This window comes from Terrapene carolina, unplaced genomic scaffold (assembly GCF_002925995.2).
Source record: "Terrapene carolina triunguis isolate 2854851 unplaced genomic scaffold, T_m_triunguis-2.0 Scaffold231, whole genome shotgun sequence".
Lineage (NCBI taxonomy): Eukaryota > Metazoa > Chordata > Testudines > Emydidae > Terrapene > Terrapene triunguis.
In genome coordinates this window covers 18,558,119-18,579,504 of record NW_020664582.1, presented here as the reverse complement: position 1 = coordinate 18,579,504, position 21,386 = coordinate 18,558,119, and the positions used below count along the sequence as shown (strand labels likewise).

The following is a 21,386-nucleotide window of genomic DNA, read 5'->3' as shown; positions in this document are numbered from 1 at the left end:
CACAAGCAGCGGGGAAGCCATAGCACGCTGGCTGGGAGAGCTGAGCAGGTGCATGTACACAGGTACGTAGGAATAACTCCTTGAATTACAGCAGCCATGAAGATCCTCTCCAGCCTTCTGTGAGCTTCCTCCACGGGGGTCAGCTGGGAACCGGGGCCGGCTGCAGCCTAAAGGTCAAACCAGCATTAGCGTCACCCTTCGTGCCACTCCCAGCCCTGAGCAAAGGAGGCAGCTGGGGAACTGGCTGCTGGCAAACTGCTGGGGTGCTTTGCCAAAGGCAGGCGGAAGCTGGCCTCCTTGGGCCCTCAGAGCTGCTGACAAATGCAGAGGAAGTGTGCGTTTGCCCCCTGAACAGCATGGGAGTTCGCATGCCCTGCATGCTACAGGGAGAGGGCTGGGGCAAGGCTCCCTCAGGGAGGTCTTAGCCCCTTCTCCCGCTGGGAAGAGCCGAGGCAGAGCCTGCAGCCAGCACTCCCCAGGGGGACGAAGGCACACAGCATTCACAGCTCCCAAGCAAAGGCCTCACCGTCTGTCCGGGCTGGCGCACTGGCCCATCTGCCCACGCAGGGCACCGAGGGGGCAGCACTTGTAACACACTCCACCAACACTACGAACTAGCTGGAGGTTAACACTGCTGAGCTCACATGCTCACCACGCGGCCCGGGGGCCCAGCGGGGGAGGGCTCCATGGTCCTGAGTCCCTGCGTGGGGATCCAACCTGTTGGCTGAGCAGAGGGGACGCTGGCCTGGCCCCCCACTAGAAGAGGCGGGGGCTTGCTGCAGTGCCTGGCAGCCGCTAAGGGCAAGGAGGAAGGGAGGGGGCCGATCCAGTGCTCCCAAGCTAGAGAGCCGAGGGGTTCACCCAGCACGAGGGGCCCGTGGGGGAAGGGTACGGCCAGTCACACCCGGAGAACCAGTGAGTGGCATCCAGAAGCTCAGGCCGAGCTGAGGAGGGTGAGTGGGTCTGTGGAGGAGGGGGCTCAGGGAGGGGGTTCTTTAACGCCACCGGCTCCACTGGTTGCTGTAGCAAGACAGACTTGAACTGCAGTGGTTTGCGGCTCCCAGGCCAACGCACATGGCGGCAGGGCTACATTTAACGCTGCATAGCAAAGGCTTCTTCAGGTTCCCGCAGAGTCTGCGTGTGCTCGAGGGCGGCGATACCAGAGCCAAGGGACTGCGCTCGCAAGCAGCGACCCTTCCGCAGAGCCTGACCAGGCAGGCCGGGGCCCGGCAAACTTCCCCCGGGGGGAGAGGCTGGAGCCAGGCCCAAGAGCTGCCATGCAGGCAGAGCTGCCAGCCAAAGATCTTGGCTCTCTGGCCACATTTCTGGAAACACACCCGACACCAAAGCAACTGTCCCAGGAACATGCTAGTTACGGGGGGGGGGGGGGGGGTGCTCGGATCGTACCCCCCACACTAGAGTGCGCCCCGGGCAAACCAGCAGCACCCACCTGGTAGCCGAGCACTCACAGGAGCAGGCCACTGCTCAGCCATTCACAAGGAGGGCCTTGCCGCCCCGGAGTCCAGCACACGCCCAGGCACGGCCACTGCCAGGTGTGTTCTACCCGGCCAGGCTGGCACGCTCTGCACAACTCCTGAACTAAGAGCTTAGCCAGCTACCGTCTCAGTGACACTGCCTAATGGTGGTCACGGGCCTTTCACAGCCCCCGACAGCACCGGCATCCCCTGTCCCCAGCTCCCCCACCCAGCAGCTCACCACGCACACCTGCTGGGGGGATCCCTCTGCGGCTCCTGGGGGAGGTAGCTGCTTCTCTGCTGGCTGGGGTTCCTCCATGGAGCGAGCCGGGTCAGACAGAGACAGGGACGCTGAGTGACTTGGGTTTGTCCTTCGGAATCCCGGTAAGGAGACCAGGCGAGGTTCCCCCCCACATGCTGGGCTGGGCCAACGCCCAGCCTCACATACGCTGCACAGCACACGTCAGGCTGCAGACTAACCAACATTTCACACCACACCGGGCTAGCACCAAAGGGGCCGGGAAGGGGCGTGTGGTTAGGACGCTGTGCTGGCATGCAGGAGACACAGGTCAGGTTCCAGGGGCAGAGGGCTCGTGGTGGCACGAACAACGGGGCCAAGCGCTCAACGCCTTGGGCAGGCAGGAACACCTGGCTCTGCAGCGCCCCCTCCTGTCACTCCGGGAGTGGCAACGATGGCTCAGAGAGGGACCTGGGGAACCGACTCCCAGGTCTTGAGAAATGAACAGCACCTGCGAGAGGTTCCCAGGAAGCCCTGTGGGTGGCAGGGGTGTGCTGCTCTGAGCGAAGGGGAAGTACTAACTGTCCCTGGTTTGGAGCAGCCGGGGCAGGGCACCAGCGTCCTGCACAAGGACCTGGCTCCCCCAGGAGATCCCAGAGGTTCTGCCCGTTGGAGGAAGGGGGCAAAGTCTGCTCTGCGAGCCCCCCCAGTGCAGTGCCCTGGTGGAATGAGCTCTGTCTCTAAAACACAACCCCGAAACAAATTCTTCGGAGACTCGCTACCAAACAGAGCTGGGAGGGGAAAGGTCATAGCCGACTGCTGCTGGACCCCACCCCTCTCCTTATGACATACCCGGAGCTCAACAAGGGGAATGAACAGCCAAAGGGGCTGCCATTGCTAAGCAGCCGCAGGGCTCCTCCTCCAGCCCTGGCTCGCAGGCGAACAGGAGCAAGCCCACACGTTGGGACAGGTCCGATAACCGGCCCCATGCACTGACCTGGGAGGAGCAGCACCAGCACGGGGCTAGGAACACGTAGTAAGTTACGGTGAGCAGCTCACACCATGCACCTGTCACCAAACAGATCGAACTGGCACGTCCTCGCACTCCTGCGAGGAAAAGCCATGCACCGCACGTGTGCACGGACACGCACCCAGACCCTGGATGTGTGCTGGCAGTGATCACCACGCTCAGCCCCGCGGCACTCACAAGCAGTGTTAGGAGTGACAGGCCCAGACCACACACCGGTGCCATGCATCACCGGTCTAGACTGCACACACTGGTGCGTACCTTGGCTTGCCCCAGGGCAGCTGCTTTCTGAGGTGCCACTTGTGTTGGCTCCACTTTGGCTCCTGAGGGTTGCACCGTCTGCTCTTGCTTTGCTTTGGGGTCTGGGGTGGCTACTGGCCCTTCCTCCTGCGCAGGAGACGGGGAGCCAGGCTTCTCGGGTTCCTTCCCCACTGGGGGTGTTTTCAGCTTGGGAGGTTTCTCCTCCTCCTGCTTCTCCGCTGGCCTGAGGCGAGGCCTGTGCTGTTTGGTTTTGCCTCGGGACATCAGGCTTCTCAGACCCACCGAGATCTCATCCTTGGGGCCAGTCTCCTTGGGCTCCGGCTTCGGGGAGGACGCAGGCAATGGAGATGGAGACACCACCCTCGGTGGCGCCTTCTCTTCCTTCTTGGCAGGCGAAGCTAGCTCAGGAGACTTCACGTCCCTCCCCAGCTCCTTGGTGCTGCTAGAGTCCTCGCCAGGCAGGACTTTGCGCACCACCTTCCGCACCACCCTCACCACTCTCTTCCTGGACAGGCCCTGGCTCTCCTCTCCCAGCGGCTCTGGCTGGGCCAGCGAGCCAGCCCTGGATCCTTCCAGGCCATTCATGGTCTGGGCAGGTGCGAGGGAGGGCGGCTGGTTATCACCGTTGAGCAGCGGCTCTGGGCTCTTCACTCTCTCCGGACACACTGGAGGCTCTGGGCTTCGGGAAGCGGGTGGCTCGTCTTTCCCTGCATTTGGATTTTCTGACTACAGTTACAAATACATGACCACATTACAGGAGGACATCCCCTTACCACAACACACACACATGCACACCGAGACCTCGCTTCAGCAGCTAACCCAGCCCCAGCCTCCCCTGCAAACCCCTCCAGTGCATCCACATCGCAGGTGACACAGAGAGAGGAGAAGAGTGTTCTGGGCTCCATCCTGCACCCACTGCCATCAGCAGCAGTTCTGCCATCGGCTGCAATGGGTGTAGGACTGGGCCTTGGAGCTACAGACGCTTTGTTTAGTGTTCACGGTTTTCCCAGGCCAGGACAAGCTTGTTCTGAGACCTCGCCATGTGGCATGGCTTACAAAGAGCACTGGTAACAAAGCTGCACCCCTCCCGGAGTCCAGCCCAGCCACTGCTCTGCAGGGCGCTCCCCAAGGACGGGTTTGGAAAAGGAGCCGCAGTGGATGGCTCCCTCTGGAGAGGGCCTTCTTCATGCGCTGCTGCTTTGAGCTCGAGCACCAGGGCTAACGGAAACACTTCCAGAAAGTTTCACCACATCTCCAGGTGCAGGCAGGCAGAAGATGATGTCAATGTGCGACCCTTCCTGCCGGGGCGTCTAACACCAAAATGCTGGGGGACACCTCCCCGCAACAGGGGAGAGGGGCACCCGCAGCACAGGGGATGGAGGACAGTTGGTCCCCACCTCCTGCAAGGGCCAGTCTGGTGGGGGGCGGGGGAGAAACCTCTCCCTGCACTATAACTGGAAGAGATAACCTGCAGACGACAACTCCCACCTGAGCCTAGACCAGCAGAGCTCCCCCCACTCTGGGCTCAGTGGCTCAAAGCACGTACGGATGGTTGGGGCTCCTGTCTCCACCATGACGCACACACAAGTCCTGCACGGGTTGGGGGACTCCTCTCAGAGGTTTATGTTGCTGCCAGACTCCAGCGGGACCAGCCCAAGACGTGGGCATTTTAGCCGAACATAATTAATTCAAGGCCTCTGCTGAGACTTTCCATGGTGAAGGAGGCAGCAGGGGTGGGTTCCACCCTGCCCCAACTGTCTGCAGAGAGGCAGGTGGATAAGAAACCTGGGAGCTGCCAATTCCTTGGCAAGAAGGATAAACAAAGGGCTTTGAACTAACTCTTGGAGCCAAGTCCTGTGGAGTCAGCTCTGCATCATGTCGTTAGTGATGGCTGCAGCAGGAAAAACCAAATTACTGAGAAACACCCTGTCACGGAGTCCCCGGGCGATGCTCTAGAACTGCTCCCCACAAAGCCAGTCAGGACTTTGGGGAGCCTCCTCTCCCTCGGAGCAGACTGTCTTCAGGGCAAGAAGCTCACACGGCTTCACCTCCTGGGTTTCTCCTGGAGCATTCAGCATATGCCCCTCCGTGTGCTTCCCACAGTGAGTCCGCCCAGGCGGACCCTCTGGCTTCCCCAGGACCCCTGCACACACCCCCACTTTGCAGTCAGATGTGACTCTCAGCCAGCCAGTAAAACAGAGGTTCATTAGATGACAGGAACACGGTCTAAAACAGAGCTTGTAGGTACAAAGAACCGGACCCCTCAGCCGGATCCATCCTGGGGTCCCGCGAGCCAGACACCCTGTCTGCCCTCACTCCTAGTCTCCAGCCAGCTCCAAACTGAAAACCCCTCCAGCCCCTCCTTTCTGGCCTTTGTCTCTTTCCCGGGCCAGGAGGTCACCTGATCTTTTTGTCTCCAACACTTTCAGTTGGTACCTTGCAGAGGAGGGGCCCAGGCCATCAATTGCTAGGAGACAGAGTGTTGGGCATTTATGTACACTGGCCCTTTGCTCTGCAGCAACTATACACCTTTATTCCACCACCTAGACTCTTAAGAACTGCATAGGGGAAACTGAGGCACCCACACAGTATTTAGAGAAAACATTAAGAACAGTCCCAGTTCGTCTCACACCCCTAGGCCCAGAGGTCTGCTCTTCCCATCCTGCCAAGAACGAGTGGCTCATACCCATCCTCCCACACCCACCACGATCCAGGCGGGGAGAGATGCAAGATCCTGGGCCAACATAGATCCCGCTGGGTGTCTCAGGCTGCTGCCCTAGTCCTGGTCTCTGTATGCAGCTCGTCCTGACCACACCCCTCACCTGTCCCTCATACGCACCTGCCAAGACCTTTGTCTGTCACTCAGCTCTGGGCTGCTCTCCCTGTGAACGGTTACAGCCCTGGTCTGAGACTAATGGAGCATGTTACTGGTGATAGTGAAATGGATCCCACTAGCATGGTGCTGCCCCTGTTTGATCGCTAGGTCTCCAGCCAGCAGCTGATACTTTGGAGAGGTAGGAACAAAGCCAGCTAGAGTCTGCATTTGGGCTGGTGCCACGCAGGGCAGCATCTCCCAATCCCACCGCAGTTTTCTTTTCCCTAAATGCTGCCAATACTGTCCCACCATTCAAAGCTGCGCGCTCAGAACAACCCCTCCAGCCTCGTGCAGGAAGCTGCGCGCTCCATTTCGCTTTCTATTGCAAAGGGGGGGGGGAGAAATCAACCTGGCCAGCAGGGGTGCTGCAGCCTGTTCACACGCTCAGCAATTCTCCCTGCAAATCGGTGCCCCACTCACAGGGCACGCCTTGGAATTGCCTTCCCAGCTCATTTACCATCGCGTAGGACGTTAGTCCTCATGCAAACCACACAGGAACCTTTTATCCACCCCCAGACAACCCCACCCCCCAACGCTCCAATTAAAGCCAACACAGGAAAGAAGAGAGGTGCTGAAAGTGGAAAGAGACCAGCAAGCAGCAGAGTGCCTGTCTGAGTGAGCAGCCAAGCCCCCAAGGGGTTAACCTTGCACAGCAGGTGGTGACAAAACCCAGGTTAAAGAGACCCCGTTTGTGTCACCGCTCCTAGCCAGAGCGGGTCGCATGCCGGTGAGATCTGAAGCAGGGATAATACCTTAGACTTGAATCTAGCCTCCTTAACAGACTGCACTGCAGCACAGCCTGCCTTGAGAAGCACTCTGCAGCAAGTTGACTGGGAAGGCAAAGCACTCACAAAAACCGCCTCTCCGGGGGTGCCCACTGTGCACTTGACTCCCCACGCCCCAGGCCCCTGCAGGAAGGACAGGGGCCCACAGCAGAAGGCATTCAGAGGGAACAGGGCTTGTGACAGCTCAAGTTAGGCAGGTGAAGGACCCCTGCTCTCTTGTGCACTATGCTGCTCTGGGGAGCAGCTCCCAAGAAAGCCAGCTCAGCTCTGTGCCTGGGCTGGATGTGCCATGACTGCAAATACCTTACGGGCAAAGCCCTCCCTGGCGAGGGACAGGGATCCCCTGGAAAGGCGAGCTGCGTCCCAGAGCCCCTGGACTCGGTGACGATCGGGTGGCCGGTCTGTGCCGAGTGGCTGCCAGCCAGCCCTCTTGTCAGCTGGGGAAGAGCAAGCGCGCGGAGGAGCTCCCAAAGGGTCAGCCAGCAGCAGCCCACATGGGATCAACGTTCCCAGCACCAGGGACCTGCCTGCTGATACCGCATCAACCGAGATGTTCGCTGATCAATGCCACTGAAGTGAGAGGTGACACTGCTGGGTGTCAGAGGGGCAGCATCTGCACAGCTCCGCTACCGCAGCCTGCGCTCTGTGTCTGAATAGCGGGATGGCTCTCTGGACGCGGGACTGGAGGAGAGGAGGCTGCACCCAGCCCAATCTGCCAGTCATGCAGATTAGTGATGATGCTGTATGTATCTTTCTGTAAAGTCACTTTTATAGCGATACAGTCCCAGCAAGATGAGCTGGGACTTTGGTAAGATTACCGCTTTACCAGCGCTGTTTGTCATTTCTTTCCTCTGGAGGGGTCCCACAGAGCTTTGCTAACCACCAATATACAGGAATCACTTGATCCACCTCTGGGGAGGAGCCGAACAGCTCATGCACAACAACAGAGGAAAGAAAGGAGAGTTTGGTGTGGGGACAGGAGGCACAAGGACACTGACGGACTAAAGGTCCTGGGACATGCTAGCCCTGCACAGCAGAGCAAGCCTGGGCTCTTAAGGGTGCATGTGAAAAACCATCCCAATAACCTGCCACCACTCCATGGATCGGCCTGGCGAGGAGCACAGAGCGACCCTGCTGGGACGTGAACCACTGCTTCCAGCGGCTTCGCATCTGAGCCTTAGCGCAGCAACCAGCCATCCCCTCTCAAGTCAGCTGATGCCCTCTCCTTCGGCTCCACCCTCATTAGCACAGAGGGATCTGCCTCCAGCCCTGGGGGTCAGCATCCTACAGGCCGTACGTGAATGCAGAATGACACGCCAGCCTGCTCAGAGACCACTTCTACCTGCATCTCATGCTCAGCCAATCAAATCCCCGTTCTGCTTCCATCCCGTCTCCAAGGTAACCACCCCGCAGCCACAGAATCACACCCCCTGACCCCGATAAGCGGGCACTAGGCAAGGGGGGCAGGCTGGCCTGACGGCTCAAAGCAGCACATGGCAGAGGCAGCCTGGGCACTGCCACATGGGATTCACCCCGGAACCTCTACAGGCCTCTCAGGCCTACCCAGGGGTGTGACCAGCTGCCCCCAGAGGGAGCCGCACCCAGCCCTCTGCGCCTGGGGAGCGCGGCTTCTCCTCACTGGATAAATCCCACCCTCAGAAAGGAAAAACAGCAGCAGCAGCAGCTTTGCTGAACCAGATGCTCACCACCTTGGAGGGGTAACGTCGCAGCCCCCAGAGCCAGAAGCAGCCCGCCACCCTGGGTCCACGTCTTTGTCACCAGCAGTGCTAGTACCAGCCCAAAGAGCGAGCTGCTCATCAAGCAGAGTCGGTCTGGTACCAGCCGTTAATGGCCTTTGGGTCTCAGAGGAGGTTGTCTGGGCCTGTGAGTTAGCACGAGCTGGATGCATCACTCAAAGCTAGCCCCCCGATCCCACAGACACTTACTGCCCCATCCTCTTTCCCAGTTTTTTTCACAGATAAATCTTTGTCCTCATCCTTAACCTGGGGGATAAACAGAGAAGAGGGGCACATTTCAGTCAGAGCTCTCAAAGGGACTTCCAGAGTTTCTATTGCACACACTTTGCACTAGCACGTTCTGAGCACACAAGCGTGGCCGAGATCAGAGCTGTGGGGGTGAGGCTGCTTCCAGAGACTTCAGCTCACGCTGCTCCCACTCTTGTGCAATTCACTGCTGCGACCACAAGAGTCGAAGCAGAAGCAGGACCTCTGGAACTCACCACTGCAGGACGCTGGGGCAAACAGCTTAGTAAGGTTCAAAGATGACAACAGTTATGAGACCAAGAGTAGCATTAGCAGATATATTAGCATGGAGAAAGTTACAAGGACTACTGATACTCATGCTTCAGAGCAAAGAGCGGCTGCTTGTGGGGCTCAGGAAGCAACAGCCGCCCAAGAGATGCCATTACACAATGGAGTGTGTTGGGGGGGACTTTTGTGCCTTCCTCTGAAGCATAGGCCATGGCAAAGCCACGGACCCTGACAGTGCATTCAGTACACAGTAAAGCTTATGGCTTCCCTGACATTCACAAGCATTGGAGAGGAGTGCAAAAATGTTTCCCAATTATTTCAAAATCAAAAACCACACCGGGCCTGCTGAGGGGGAGAAAGCAAAGATGACACTGAAACACTCCTCCTGCATGGCTTTGTAACACCACTCAGCTGCCCTAGGTCAGTAACATGCCGACATGCTCCATAGCTCACAGCAGCGAAGCTCCAGCAAACAGGAGGGACTGTATTTGCAGTTGGTGACGGAGCTGGCAACTGAAGCACCATTTCCCCTCCCCAGGAGGATTTCTGGCTTTCTGCTTGTTACTCGGCTTAGCTCTGACAACTGAGCTAAACTGAGTAACAAGTGAAAAGCCAAGTGCTCAGATAAGGAAAGTGACCTGGCTTGGGGCGAGCTGCCCCTGCTCTTACCACATCAGACGCTGTATTGCATGTTAAACGTCATCGGCTAATCTCTCCAGCAGCCATCCCTTTGGAAGCTCTGGCGAACACAAGCACATGCCTTTGCCCGCCCTGGAAAACTCCAGGGAAGGCACGCGGTGACCAGGGCTTCTTTAAACCTGGCAGTGCTCTGAAAAGGCTTCTCTACAACAGAGGATAGACTAATATGGAGGAAACTTTCCTTGGCCTGTGTGATTGTGCCCTGCACTGCATTAGCAACGAGGGGTCGCTGGCAGCAGGAAGCATAGCAACTCGCCAATCAACAGCTGATCTCTAGTCAGGGCAAGCCATCGCCCAAGGTGTGCCATCTTAACGGGGACAACCCAATTACGGGCCTGATCCAAAGCTCACTGAAAACCGTGGAACAACTGCCATGGACTTCACTGGTTCTAGGATCAGACCCTGAGAGAGGCCATGAAAACAGAAAGCAGTGTGAAAAGCCTGAACATGACCGAGTCAATAGTCCCTGCAGTCGGCCGTTTCTCCTTGAAGCCTACCTAACCCCCGGGCCCCAGCTGGGATTTCAGCTATTCCCATCCCTGTTGAGCAGCATTCACGGCTGACTGCTGTCCCCCAGCTTTAGCTGAGGGAAATACAGTCCGTCCCCCCCGCCCCCACATGAGGCAAGTGGCAACGGTTGCAATTAAACGTAGTGAGGAACATCTTCCGTGAAAGGTCAGTCACGAGCAGGCCACTGGCGGCATTAGTAAGTCACCCACTCAGGCCATGCATTAGTAACCGCTCCTTGGGGTACTCTCCCGATACCATGGTACAAGGGGGAACTCAGCCCCCACCCCACACGCACAGCTACTGTCAAACTTGGGTTTCAGGATGTAACAGGCTTCAGTGTCTCACCATTTCACTGCTTCCAGGGCACCCAGGCTCTCAGCCACGGCTCCCGCACGGCACTTGGCCCCCACAGACCGGTGCTCTCCGGAGCAGGAGCTATCACAACACCTTGGGAAGCTTCTCCAGAGCATTTAGACAACCCCCCAAGGAGCTCCCCACCCTGGAGCTCAGTGACTGCATTTAGATTCAGCCTGACTCATGGTACCAAAGAAGTCTCACAAGGTGAGGTCAGTGCACAGAAGGGAATCCTTCCTCACCAGCTTGGGTTACTGCTGGCGCTGGCGAGTACAGCTCCGCCCCTGCTCCCCCAGAATGGCTCATGCTGGCTTGGGCATTGCTCCTGCACATTCCACTCCAGAGCGGCAAGAGTGACTGACCGCACAGCAGCTGTGGGCTCTCCTCTTTGCCTCCCTGCACAGACCCCAAAGCCAAGGTTACAGTAATGTTCTTACAGCACAGCTGGCCCAGGAGCCCAGATGTTAGTGCTGCTTAACACGGGTTTAGAAGACACAGAGTATTTATCAGGCAGATGTTAGTGATGGGGGGAGCAGTTCCCAGTTTGCTCAGCTCACGGGGGGGAATTTTGCCCCGGTGCAGAGGACATCACTGAAATCCCATGTCAGGCCTTGTGCTGGCCGCTGCACTGGGGGGATTGCACCCAAGGGAGCAGCACATCGCACCAGGCGGAAGTTCGCAACAGCTGTTTGAAACCAAGTGCCTGAAGTGCATGCTGCAGGGCTGTGCCCGCCCTCCCAGGCCCCACCACTGCACCCTGCAAGCTCCCCGAACTGGGCAAACTAGGGGCAGCTTCCTGGAAACATGCTGTCTGCTGGGCACACAAACTGCACAAAGGCCGAGCACGGCAGGGACGGCAAACACAAAAGAGACTTCCCTTTTGTTCCCAGAATGCAAACCGTGAAGAAAAGGCCATGGCGATGTCACATGGAGCTGGAACCGGGACAGCTACCCTGACTGGGAGGAAGAAAGAGGAGAGGTGAAACTTACATGAAAGCGATGACCTTGCTTCTTCCATTCAGCAGGGGTGCAGGGCCATGCCTGGGATGCATACGGGGGTAAGACAGGGAAAGGGGGAAGCCCTCCAAGGAAATTTCAAATCATGAATTCTGTAAAATGAGAGCTATTACAAGACGAAGGCATGAGAGCAGAGCCGGACTGAATGCTCTGCACATGGGGAGAACAGCCAGTCAGAGAACCAAACTTCAGCCATGTCTCCAGACAGCAGCTCACGGCACAGACTCTATTGGGAGATACATTTTCTTCTGTTTTCCTGTTAATTAGCTAAAAGCTGCTCCTGCCCTTGCTGTTTTCAGCACCAGCTTTACAGGAGAACAGCATCACAAGACAAGCAGCCAGCTAGTAAAACAGACAGACAGAGCCCCAGTCGTCAGGGCTCAGCTGCTGGTATCACTCCCAGTGTCCCCAGCAGGAACCCCGGCACTCACAGGCATATCTACCCTGAGGAGTTACTGGGATTTAAGCAGCAACTATATGTAAAACATAAACATAATACAAAGCTATACGAAGTGCCCCAATTATGCCCTCTAGGACTAGGGCAGGGTCACTGCTTCCCCTCCTGACCTGTCACGTATTGAGGGGAGAGGCACACCCCCTGCCAACTCTTACATACAGCTCTGGCCTTTGGCAAAGAGCAGCAATTGTGCAGTGTAAAATAGAGATCTCAGCAATTACACTGGCTACACAGCGGTAAGGCAAATTACCGAGGATACAACTCAGCCCAGAGTCCAGCAGCTCAAGAAAGTCTGGCTGCTCCAGTGCCTGGAGAGGAAACAAGCTTCCTAGCTAAACTACGCCCTTTCCTATTTATCACTAACATGTGGCACCGTAAGCGTGCACAGAGCTACGCCTGCCCCAGAGAGCTCCCAATACCAAGCAACACAATGGAGCGAACACACACACAGGGTCACTCTCGCTGATTTCCTGCAGCTGATAACGTGCAGCCATGCCGTACAGCACTGGCGACTCCCGGGAGCTATACGAGTCCTGACAAGGAAACCTCTGCAGCCCACCTCTCCATTCACACGGCAAGAACAAAAAACAACAATGGACTGAACTCATGCCGGCATTTTGCCCCATGTGGGTGTGGCTAGAAGCTGAAAGGCTCAGCCAGCCGGCCTGACGGATGGAGACGTGGGAGGTGCTGGGCTCCAGCGGGGATGAGCAGGGACCACATCGCATGGATCAGTGGAGGGGTTGGTTGGACCTGCATGTGGTGGAATTGTTAGAGCGCAGAGCGAGGCTCGGAGCCCAGCATGGCAGGAGCGCACAAGGGACAGCTCTGCAGCTCTCCGACAGCAGAAACCTGGTGAGCCGAATATAGAGGCCTCCTGGCAACTACCACAGCCTCCATTGGCACGAACTGTCCTCGGCTGCCCGTCCATCATCACGGCACCAGTCAGCTAGAGCCAGGCTGTGCAGAAATCAGCTCTCTGGGGGACAGGCGGGGTGCAGGCCTGTCCCTTAGGCGTTCCAATCTTGTCTAGCCTGGGAGAACCCAAGTGAGTGCAGAACTAGTGAAAGGAAAGGGACTTTCCCAGGTTTACCCCTCTCTGTTAACTCCTGTTTAACGCCAGTGCCCCAGGCCCCCCGGAGAATGGATTTTATCACTTCCATCCCTTCGTGAACTCAGGCCCCCAGGGACCCTCTAGCAGCAGCAGCAGGCTGCACACATCCCACTTTTAAAAGCACAAACCAAGCAGATTTATTAAGCTTTCCAGTCGTTCCATACCCTCTCCTCAGGCCTCAAGCCACGAGAGAGAGAGAGCACTAGGCAGAGCAGAGGGCACCCTGTTGGGCAGCGGTGCCTTCGCCCCGTCCCCCAGGAGCGTGCTACACTGAGCTACCCCCTGGCGGATTCAGAGAACAGCCTTGCCTCCAGCACGCCTTGTGGGGTACGCAGTCGCCCTCCTGCCCATGACAGGAGAGGCCAGGCAGACGGGAAGATCCTGAAGATCGCTTCCCCCAAACAAATCCAGTGGGCCCCACAGGATCCTGTCTGAGCTGCGCTCTGGTCACTGTGACTCAGAGAAACAGAACAGGGCTCTGACCCTGCTAGTCCATGAGCAACTCAGGGGCTCAACAGGGCGTAGGCAGGGAGGGAGGTTTAAATCCATTCAAACCCAATGCTGGGCTGGCACCAGCTGGGGGGCCGCCCTGCCCCAGCTCCCTGCAGGGGGAGCCTTTCCCAGGTGAAGCTCTCCGGCGCCGGGGCTGAAGGTAGCACTGAAATCCCCGTGGAAAGTGCGTTTCACAGGCGCTCTCACTCATTCTCAGCCCGAGGGAATGGAACGGCCCCACAGGCCCTGCCCCAGGCTGCTCTGTTCCTTCCCCGGCAAGCCCAGTGTAGCCTCTCCGGGGGAGACTGCCAGACAGCTCTGGAGACGTGCAGCCAGAAACAGGCACAGCCTGGGCAGCAGCAGGACAAGCTCCCCACCCCAACATGCCTCAGCCCTGCCCTGCAGCAAAGCCTCTGGAGTGAGGGGACCGGTCCCTGCCCGCCCCTCTGCCGAGAAGAGTCACAAGGGGTCATTCCAATGAGCTTGCCTGGGACACTTGGCCCACTAAGGAACCCACCAGAGGGCAGCTGACGATATCCTTTGGTCACTGCCGGATCTGGACTGGTGACTAGCAATGACAGATACCCCACAGCCCCCCGAGCCAGCCTGTGGCATGAGCAAGCAAACTCCAGGGAGGAAGGACCTTGTCCCACTGGGCGCCCCTCCCCTCTCCAGCCGGCCCCACACTCGGCACTCACCATTTACGGCGTGTCAGTGCTGCTGGCTGCCAAGCCCCAGATGCCCAGGATTTCAGTGAGCCCAAACAGGGCGATGAGTGGCTTGGGGACGGCCCAGCTCCTGGGCAATGACTGCGTGAGGGCTGTGGCAGGCTGGCCAGGCAGGCACGATCCGCCCGGACCCCTGTACGTAGGGCTCAGATCGGGTGGTGGGAGGGAATCCCTTTGGGGAAGTGAGCTGCTCCCTCCCCTCCCGGAATCTGACCTTGTTACACTTGTCAAAACTCTGACCACAAATTTGGAGGCAGAGGCCTCTGTCTGGTTTCCTGCTTCCGGCTCCGTCAGACAGTCCCTGTATGAGACCAGCTCCGTCCCAGAGGGGAGCCTCCCCCCAGAACCCCAGCCAAGCACTGAGTTATCCAGGGGGTCTCCCTCTCACACAAGACCAGCACACCCCAGCTTCACTACTCAACTGACCCCGGACAGCAGGGACGAAAGGGCCGCAGCTGGCGACGGGGACACGAGCAGGCTGCGTCCTGGCTCCTGGCTGGCGTGTGGCTGCCGTTAGCCTTGTGCCAGTGCTGGGCGGTCCCACTCCCCAGCCTTGGCCCAGCCAGCAGCAGTTCCCCCACAGCCCCACAGCAGCAGGTACTGCTGCTGCCCCTCGGCACAGCCGGGGTCCCTGCTAATGCACCCGCCTTGGAAACCGGTTTCCTTATGCACAACCGTGTAAGCCACAGAGATCCCAACAGGCTTTCCGCACTCCAGAGCTCGGGCCACAAAAACTGGCTCCTCTAAGCCGCTTTTTATCCTCCTGCGTTCGACTGGTCTCCAGTTCTCCCCCCTCTTCTTTTATCTGTACTTGATGATTTGCTTGGTTCCACTTTGCTTTGACAGGGCCAGTGCTCAGACTGCTCGGTTAGCTCCCCCGGACACAGCGAGCGAAGGGTTCTGCATGGGTCTGCTCTGTAACGAGACTGATCCCACAGGCACCAGACCGCTCCTGACGGGGCGGAAAAGGCTCCAGGCTGGTCCTTTACCAAGCAAAGCTTTAAGCCAGGGCAGTCAGTAGGTGGACCGGGGCCAAAGCCAGACCTCCAGACACTTTTGAACTGACTGCAAAATCTTTTTATTTACTTTTATTATTATCATCATTTTCTCTGGAGTCTGGACCTCGACCAAAGATAACTGCTTACCCCTAGCTTAAGCCAACGCTGCGATCCAGAGGGGAATTGAGTGACGCCCAAGAATGAACTCCCCAGCACCCAGACACCACGGTGGTGGGCACACAGCAACGCCCCAGGCTGGGGAAATCCCTGCAGTGGGAGCAGTTGTACTCAGCTCCCAGCCAATGAAGCCAGAGGAGCAGCAGAGTCTGGCTCAGCCGGGCTCCTCACAGCCCAGGGAGTAGGAGATAGCCCTTTGAACAGCAAACATCACATTCCAGGGCTAGGACTCCTCCCCACACCTGCCTCGCTACTGAAAAGCTACTCCAGCACAGCCCCTCTGACAAAGAAAGGGGCTTGGAGAAATAAATCTGCAGCCAGCACATCTCAAGGGCAGGGCCTGGAAGCAGAAATCTCCGGCTGCCCCAGCATTACAATGCAGGAGCTGGTGCCAAGGCTGAGCAGGCTCAGTGAAACGTACCTTCCCCGGAGCACTGGGTGGCACTGCAATGCCGCTGGGAAGTGCCCAAGAGGCTGCCCCAGGAGCCCTCCCAGCTCTGGGGGTTTGCTCAGGTGCCAGCGTTAGCGAACTCCCCGTGAAGGGTTCTCTAGACGTTAGCAAGCCTGTTAGAGTCACCAGGATGGTTAACCAGGGCTCTCCTACGGGGCCCACGCTCCCCGCTCAGCGGGCAGGAGCCGGCCGCACTCTCAGCAGGCCACAAGGGAAATCACACCTCGTCCCACACGTTGCAAACTTCCCCGAGGGCCCCTGCGAAGCCTGGATGCCCGCTAGGCTGAGCCATGGCAGGGCAAATGACTGGGAAACATCAGCACGTCTCCAATACACCCTGGGAAGCATCTAAAAATAGGCCAGCCTTACAATGATGGCCTGCTGGCCCCCGGCAAGCCGAGAGCGCTCCGCCTCTGAGCTGTGGGCCCGCGCCAGGCACTCCGAGCGAGGGGAAGGAGCCCTTACCTGGAGAGCCTTCTACCTTACCAGTGAGCTGGGGCCGGGGCCCTGGCAGCGCCCGAGAGGAGAGTGCCGAGCAGGCAGCCGAGCAGGCAGCCGGGCAAAGAGAGCGAGCGTAACGCGATAGGTAAGCCAAGTGTCAGTTCCCCAGCGCTGCAGCCGGAGGCACAGGGACAGCTGGGCTGATACAGCCACCCTAAAAATAGCCCAAGAATGCAAGGCAGAGCGCAAGCCTGCCCTGGCTCCCTGTCGCCAGCCCCCACCCCCAGTCCCCACTCGCCTTTGCCTGGCCTTTGAATGCACACATGGGAAGAGCTGCACCGCCGGGGTAAAGGGCCTCGCTGCAGGGAGAGGAAGTGATGTGGGCGTCTGGCAGCCGGGCTGCTAAACGCTGCTCTGCGGAAGGAAACCCTCCTCCAAGGGGAGCGTGGCCACCACGAGCACCTCACCCCTCACGCTGCCAGCTACACAGGGGAACCGGGGCTGGACACCGCACCTGGCCCTGCAGAACAGCAGCTGTGGCCAGGGAGCCTCTGGACACAGGCTCGTGTGACAGGGAAGCAAGATAACCCCCACACAAGAGAGGCCAGAGTCCTGCTGAGCTGAGCCCTCTACGGCTCGGGGTGGGACAGCCCCACTGGTTTCCACATGCTGTGCCCGTGCCAGCGACTGCGTCCTGCTCCAGGCCCTGTGCCATGGCAGGCGGTAGAAGGAAGACAAGCAGCAAAGGGAGGAGCCTGGTGTGCAGGCCCGACACAGAGCACAAATAACCCCTCCGGGGAGCAGGCAGGAAACAGGACGGGGGGAGCAGCAGAAATGCAGCCGCGCTCCCCAGGTGGCCGCTTGCTCTGCTGGCAGCCAGAGCTCCTGGGGAGCCAGCGGCTCAGGGAAGGGATAACCCTGTGTGTGTCTGCTCCAGATTCAGGGGAAGAGTGTGCTCCACGCAGCCAGGCTGGGTTCCTTCTTCAAACGCTTCCCCCGGCTGCAGCTCTGCCGGTGACAGCGCTAGATTTTAACCACCACATCCTCTAACTGCTCAGCCTAGGGGGCAGTGATCAGAGCCTGTGTTAGCGCCACCACCAGGGAGACACACCAAGGAAGACATTCCCGCACACAAGGCCAGTGACTTTCACACTATGGATCCACACATACTCCTGGGGCTCAAGGTGCTAAACACTGGTGTCCCCCAGCCTGGCTCACTGGGGTACCAGCAAGCAAGGCTTCCAGATCCAGCCAGCTCACAGGGACTGGGCTCTCTGGCTGCCTTTCCCAAACGGATGCCCGTACACCTTCCAGCCGAAATCCGGAGGGGCCCATATGTTGGACCGTCACAGAGAAACGCATTTCAGGCCCAACATTTGGTCTGCATTGGTAAAACATTTGACAAAGCCTCATATGAATAGAAACAGTGCCCTGACATTTTACATGTGCGGTGAAATATTTACACGGGGTGGGAGAGGACGGGGAAGTTAACTCTTGTCCCCCCTGGATCCAATCCCAAGAGCACAGGAACCAGCCATGGAAACCACGGCGGAATGGCCTGAGCACAGGGAAACGGAGTGAGCAGGCAGTATCTAGGGGGAGAAGCCAACCAGAGCATCTCTACTCTGCTCTCCCCGGGGGGCTGGTAGCAAACTGGGAGGACCCCACGTCTCAGTGCTAGGGGGTAGGACAGGACCCTCTCCTCACCAACAGGCACCTGGCGAGAGTCCAATAAGCCCCTGCTGTTTGCCAGGGAGACAGCCTGGGTGTTTGGGACCTGCCAAGGAGAGGGGGCCAAGATCACAGAGTCCCCAGGGGGAGAGAAGGTGGCAGCACTAATCTATCTGGCCTGGGTGGGAGTAACATGGTGCAGCAGCTCCCGAGCGTGCAAGTACCCCCGTGAGCACAGCCAGCACGTGGAGAGCAGCGCACACGAAGGCACAAAAACAATCTCCCACTTTTAAAGTCGGCCTTAGCCTTTCAAAACCCACTGTGCCCAGCAGATGGCGCAGGCCTCCCGCTCCCAGCTGGCTGCGCTCTGCACGAGCACCCTTCACTAGCCGTGACAGGTTCGTGCAAGGCTCACGGATTTGCTGTGGTGAGGGCACCACCCACTCCTGGAGAAGCAGAGGCGCCCGGATGACTTGCAGAGCACGAGCCCGGCTCTGGAGCACTTCCCTCAGGGAGACGCGGGGGGGGGGGGGCGGGGTTTGCTGCGAAAGCAAAGCCACTGGAGCTGAACTGTGCAGCTGAGCCCTGGTGCAGACACAGAAAAGCAAGGTCCTGATGGCTCAGTCACTAACGACCCCATGGTCCTTTCCCCACAGGGGGGCCCGCCCCCAGCACTCTGGCCAAAGCCCAGTCGGAGCGACTGCATCCAGCCATGCTGCAGCTTTACGTCCGCGTTAAACATCTACTGCATTTCGCTTTCAGAGGTGGCTGCTGTCAGCAGCAGATGCAATCCTGCATAGCTGGCTTAGCCAAAACTCCCACTCCAGCCAAGTGGGCCAGAGGACCCCCAGGACACAGGGCCAGACACAGAGCTTGCAGAGGGCTTCAGGATCCTCCAGGAGGAAATGTCACGTATGAACATGTTCTCACTACAGAAACCAGGAGGCCATCAGAAAACACCCAGAGAACGCTCCTGCCTGCTCCAGGAGGCACGTCAGGCTGTCTCTAGGGGGCACCAATAGCCCCGGGGCCATTCCTAATCCTGCAGCACCCTCATTCCAGTCCTGGGCCCCCACCCAGCTTTGCCAATGCCCCATATTTGCTGGCATGCCCCCAGATTACACAGAGCCTTTGAAAGGAGCTTCCCTCTGCGGTCCTGCACTCAGTGAGCCCTGAGCTTGGTGGCACGTCTCCTGTATAACATCTGGGGGGCAGTCCATGAAGAACCGCAGCCCGCAACGCCTGAGGCCGTGACACCCAAAACAAGAAAGCCTGTGAGAAGAGCGATCTGGCTGGGAGAGCGAACCATGAGTTAATGGCCCTACACTGAATTGCCCTGTGTCCCAGGCCAGCAGGCCTCCATTGTCGTGTGTTCCTAATGAGCGCTAATTAGCAGTAGCTGGGTTCACCCGCCTGTCTGCCAAGCGGCGAGACAGCTGCATGTTCCACAGGCAGCCAGCACTCCCCCAGCCCCAGACACCAGGGTGGCAGGGAGAGGTCAGAGCCCGGAGCAGCGCTGGGACAGAGAGGGACCAGCACTTCCCACTGCGCCATGTAGTCACTCGGGTGGAGGAGGAGGGGCGTGGTGCTGCATTCTCCCACCAGGCACCTCCATTTGCTTATCCCTCCCCACGTTCCCCTGCGCTCCCCCAAGGCCGCAGGATCATGCTGGGATCCTTAGCGTCTCAGCAGCAGAGGGGAGGGCAGGACGGGCCATGCTGCAGAACCCCAGGGGTTACATTTGCCCCCCCCATCCTAAAGGGGAAAAGCAGAGAAGGGAGCATCAGGGCGGGTCCATGGTGCCTTAGCAGCATCCCCTCCAGCCCTCAGAGGGAAGGCGCCTCGGGGATTGGGGGCTCCCCGTCCCCAGGTTCAGAAATATGCCTGAACTGCAGCCCAGAGCTGGGCCCGCAAAGCCAGGTCATTCTCGCTGGCTCTCTCCCCACCCACACCAGCCAAGTCGACAGTAAAGCAGCTTTTGCTGCAAAGCTCGGTAGTGAACGTACAACCGTGTCCATGGCAACAGACGGGAATAGGGCCCTGGGAAGATGAATGAGAACTGGGGGTTTCCTCCCACCTACTCCAACGCTTGCCAGAAGGGGGGCAGGACAAACCACGGCACACGAATGGCACAGGCCAAGAGATGGGGTAGCCCTGGGCAAACTCTCAGCCCACAGGCAGCAATGCCCTGGGGTGTGTCGTGCACCCCCACAGCTGAGGATGGGCCACCAGAATGCCAAGCTGCCCAGCCTGCTATGCAGGGCGCATGGAGGCTCCAAGGGGTCTCGCTGACCCCCTGCTGCTGAGACCTGCCTTCGCCCTGGGCCTAGGGAGAGTCCCCCTCAGGCAGCACACTGCAGGTTCCTGCCGCCCCTGCAGCCAGCATGGCCCAGGTGCTACGAGGGACCCGCTCGCATTTGGCACAGCAATAAGTTCAATACCTGCCGTAAAAATAAGACACCCAGGGCGGGGAGGTCTGTCAAGGTGCAGGGTCAGGCCCGGGACGGCTGCAAAGGCAAAGCCCATCTCCCTGGGAACGGCGGGGGGAGCCACCTGCCCTCCCCCTTCCAAGCCCCCAGGGCAGTGGCCAGCAGTGGAGTCAGGCTCCGGCTCGGGAGGGCGGCTAGAGCACACTGCAGTCGGGTTTTTGCTTTCCAGTCAGAGGCAGCCTGGAGCCCCCCAAAGGAGCGTTTCCAAAGGGCGCGTACGTCACCACGCACGCAGCGTGCCCCGTTCTGCTGGTCCTAAGGAACACTGCAGCATGGCACTGGGGGACCCGGCAGCCTAGGAGTTAACAGGCCAGCTGCAGTGGGCAGCAATGACTGCAGCAATGCGCCTGTTTCCCGGGGAAGGAACCAGCTCCGCTCAGATGCCGGAGAGAGAAGCAGCTGGCACCCGGTTAGACCTGTCTGCAGGCAGGCAGTGTGCAGCCCTGGGGAGATCCCGGCTCACCACGCCACACTGGCTTCCCATGGCCAGGATCCACGGGCACCAGGCTTAGGTGAAGAGACAGGGCTGGGGCTTTCAGAGCAATACCCACGCCTTCTCCATCCCTCACTCTCCACCAGTGCAAGAGGCGTGCACAGAGCTCAAGAAATACAGCGGGCCCCGGTAGCCCAGACAGGGGATTTGCTCGCAGTTCACGTCAGCATCACAAGGAAACATGCTTGGGTTGGCACAACAAACAGGCCAGAAAGGAGTGGTTAGCTGCAGTCCACACCAATACACCACGAGTGGGGAGGAGACTCTTCCTCGCTCTGGAGAGCAGACACCAGCCCTTCAGCTGGCACTAAGCCCCAGGGCCGGCTCTGGCTTTTTTGCCGCCCTACGCCTCCCGCGGGGGAGG

The 21,386-nt window shown here is 58.9% G+C and overlaps 1 protein-coding gene across 15 annotated transcripts in view; it reads right to left on the bottom strand.

Moving 5' to 3' along the window:
- Window positions 1–21,386, bottom strand: part of MYO18A (myosin XVIIIA) — a 107,301-nt gene that overhangs the window by 62,045 nt on the left and 23,870 nt on the right. For 3 of the 15 annotated variants that reach the window (XM_029912548.1, XM_029912549.1, XM_029912550.1), the window contains exons 1-4: window positions 16,394–16,513; window positions 11,372–11,451; window positions 8,608–8,664; window positions 3,002–3,727 (exon numbers count right to left, since the gene is read on the bottom strand). The exons of 9 other annotated variants lie outside the window; for them this stretch is intronic. In XM_029912548.1, the coding sequence (XP_029768408.1) occupies window positions 3,002–3,727; window positions 8,608–8,664; window positions 11,372–11,410 (822 nt within the window). In that variant the 5' untranslated portion in view covers window positions 11,411–11,451; window positions 16,394–16,513. Of the gene's footprint in view, window positions 1–89; window positions 168–1,725; window positions 1,789–3,001; window positions 3,728–8,607; window positions 8,665–11,371; window positions 11,452–16,393; window positions 16,514–21,386 lie in introns of those variants that run through there. 3 more of the 15 variants (XM_029912544.1, XM_029912551.1, XM_029912547.1) reach the window with 3 other exon arrangements.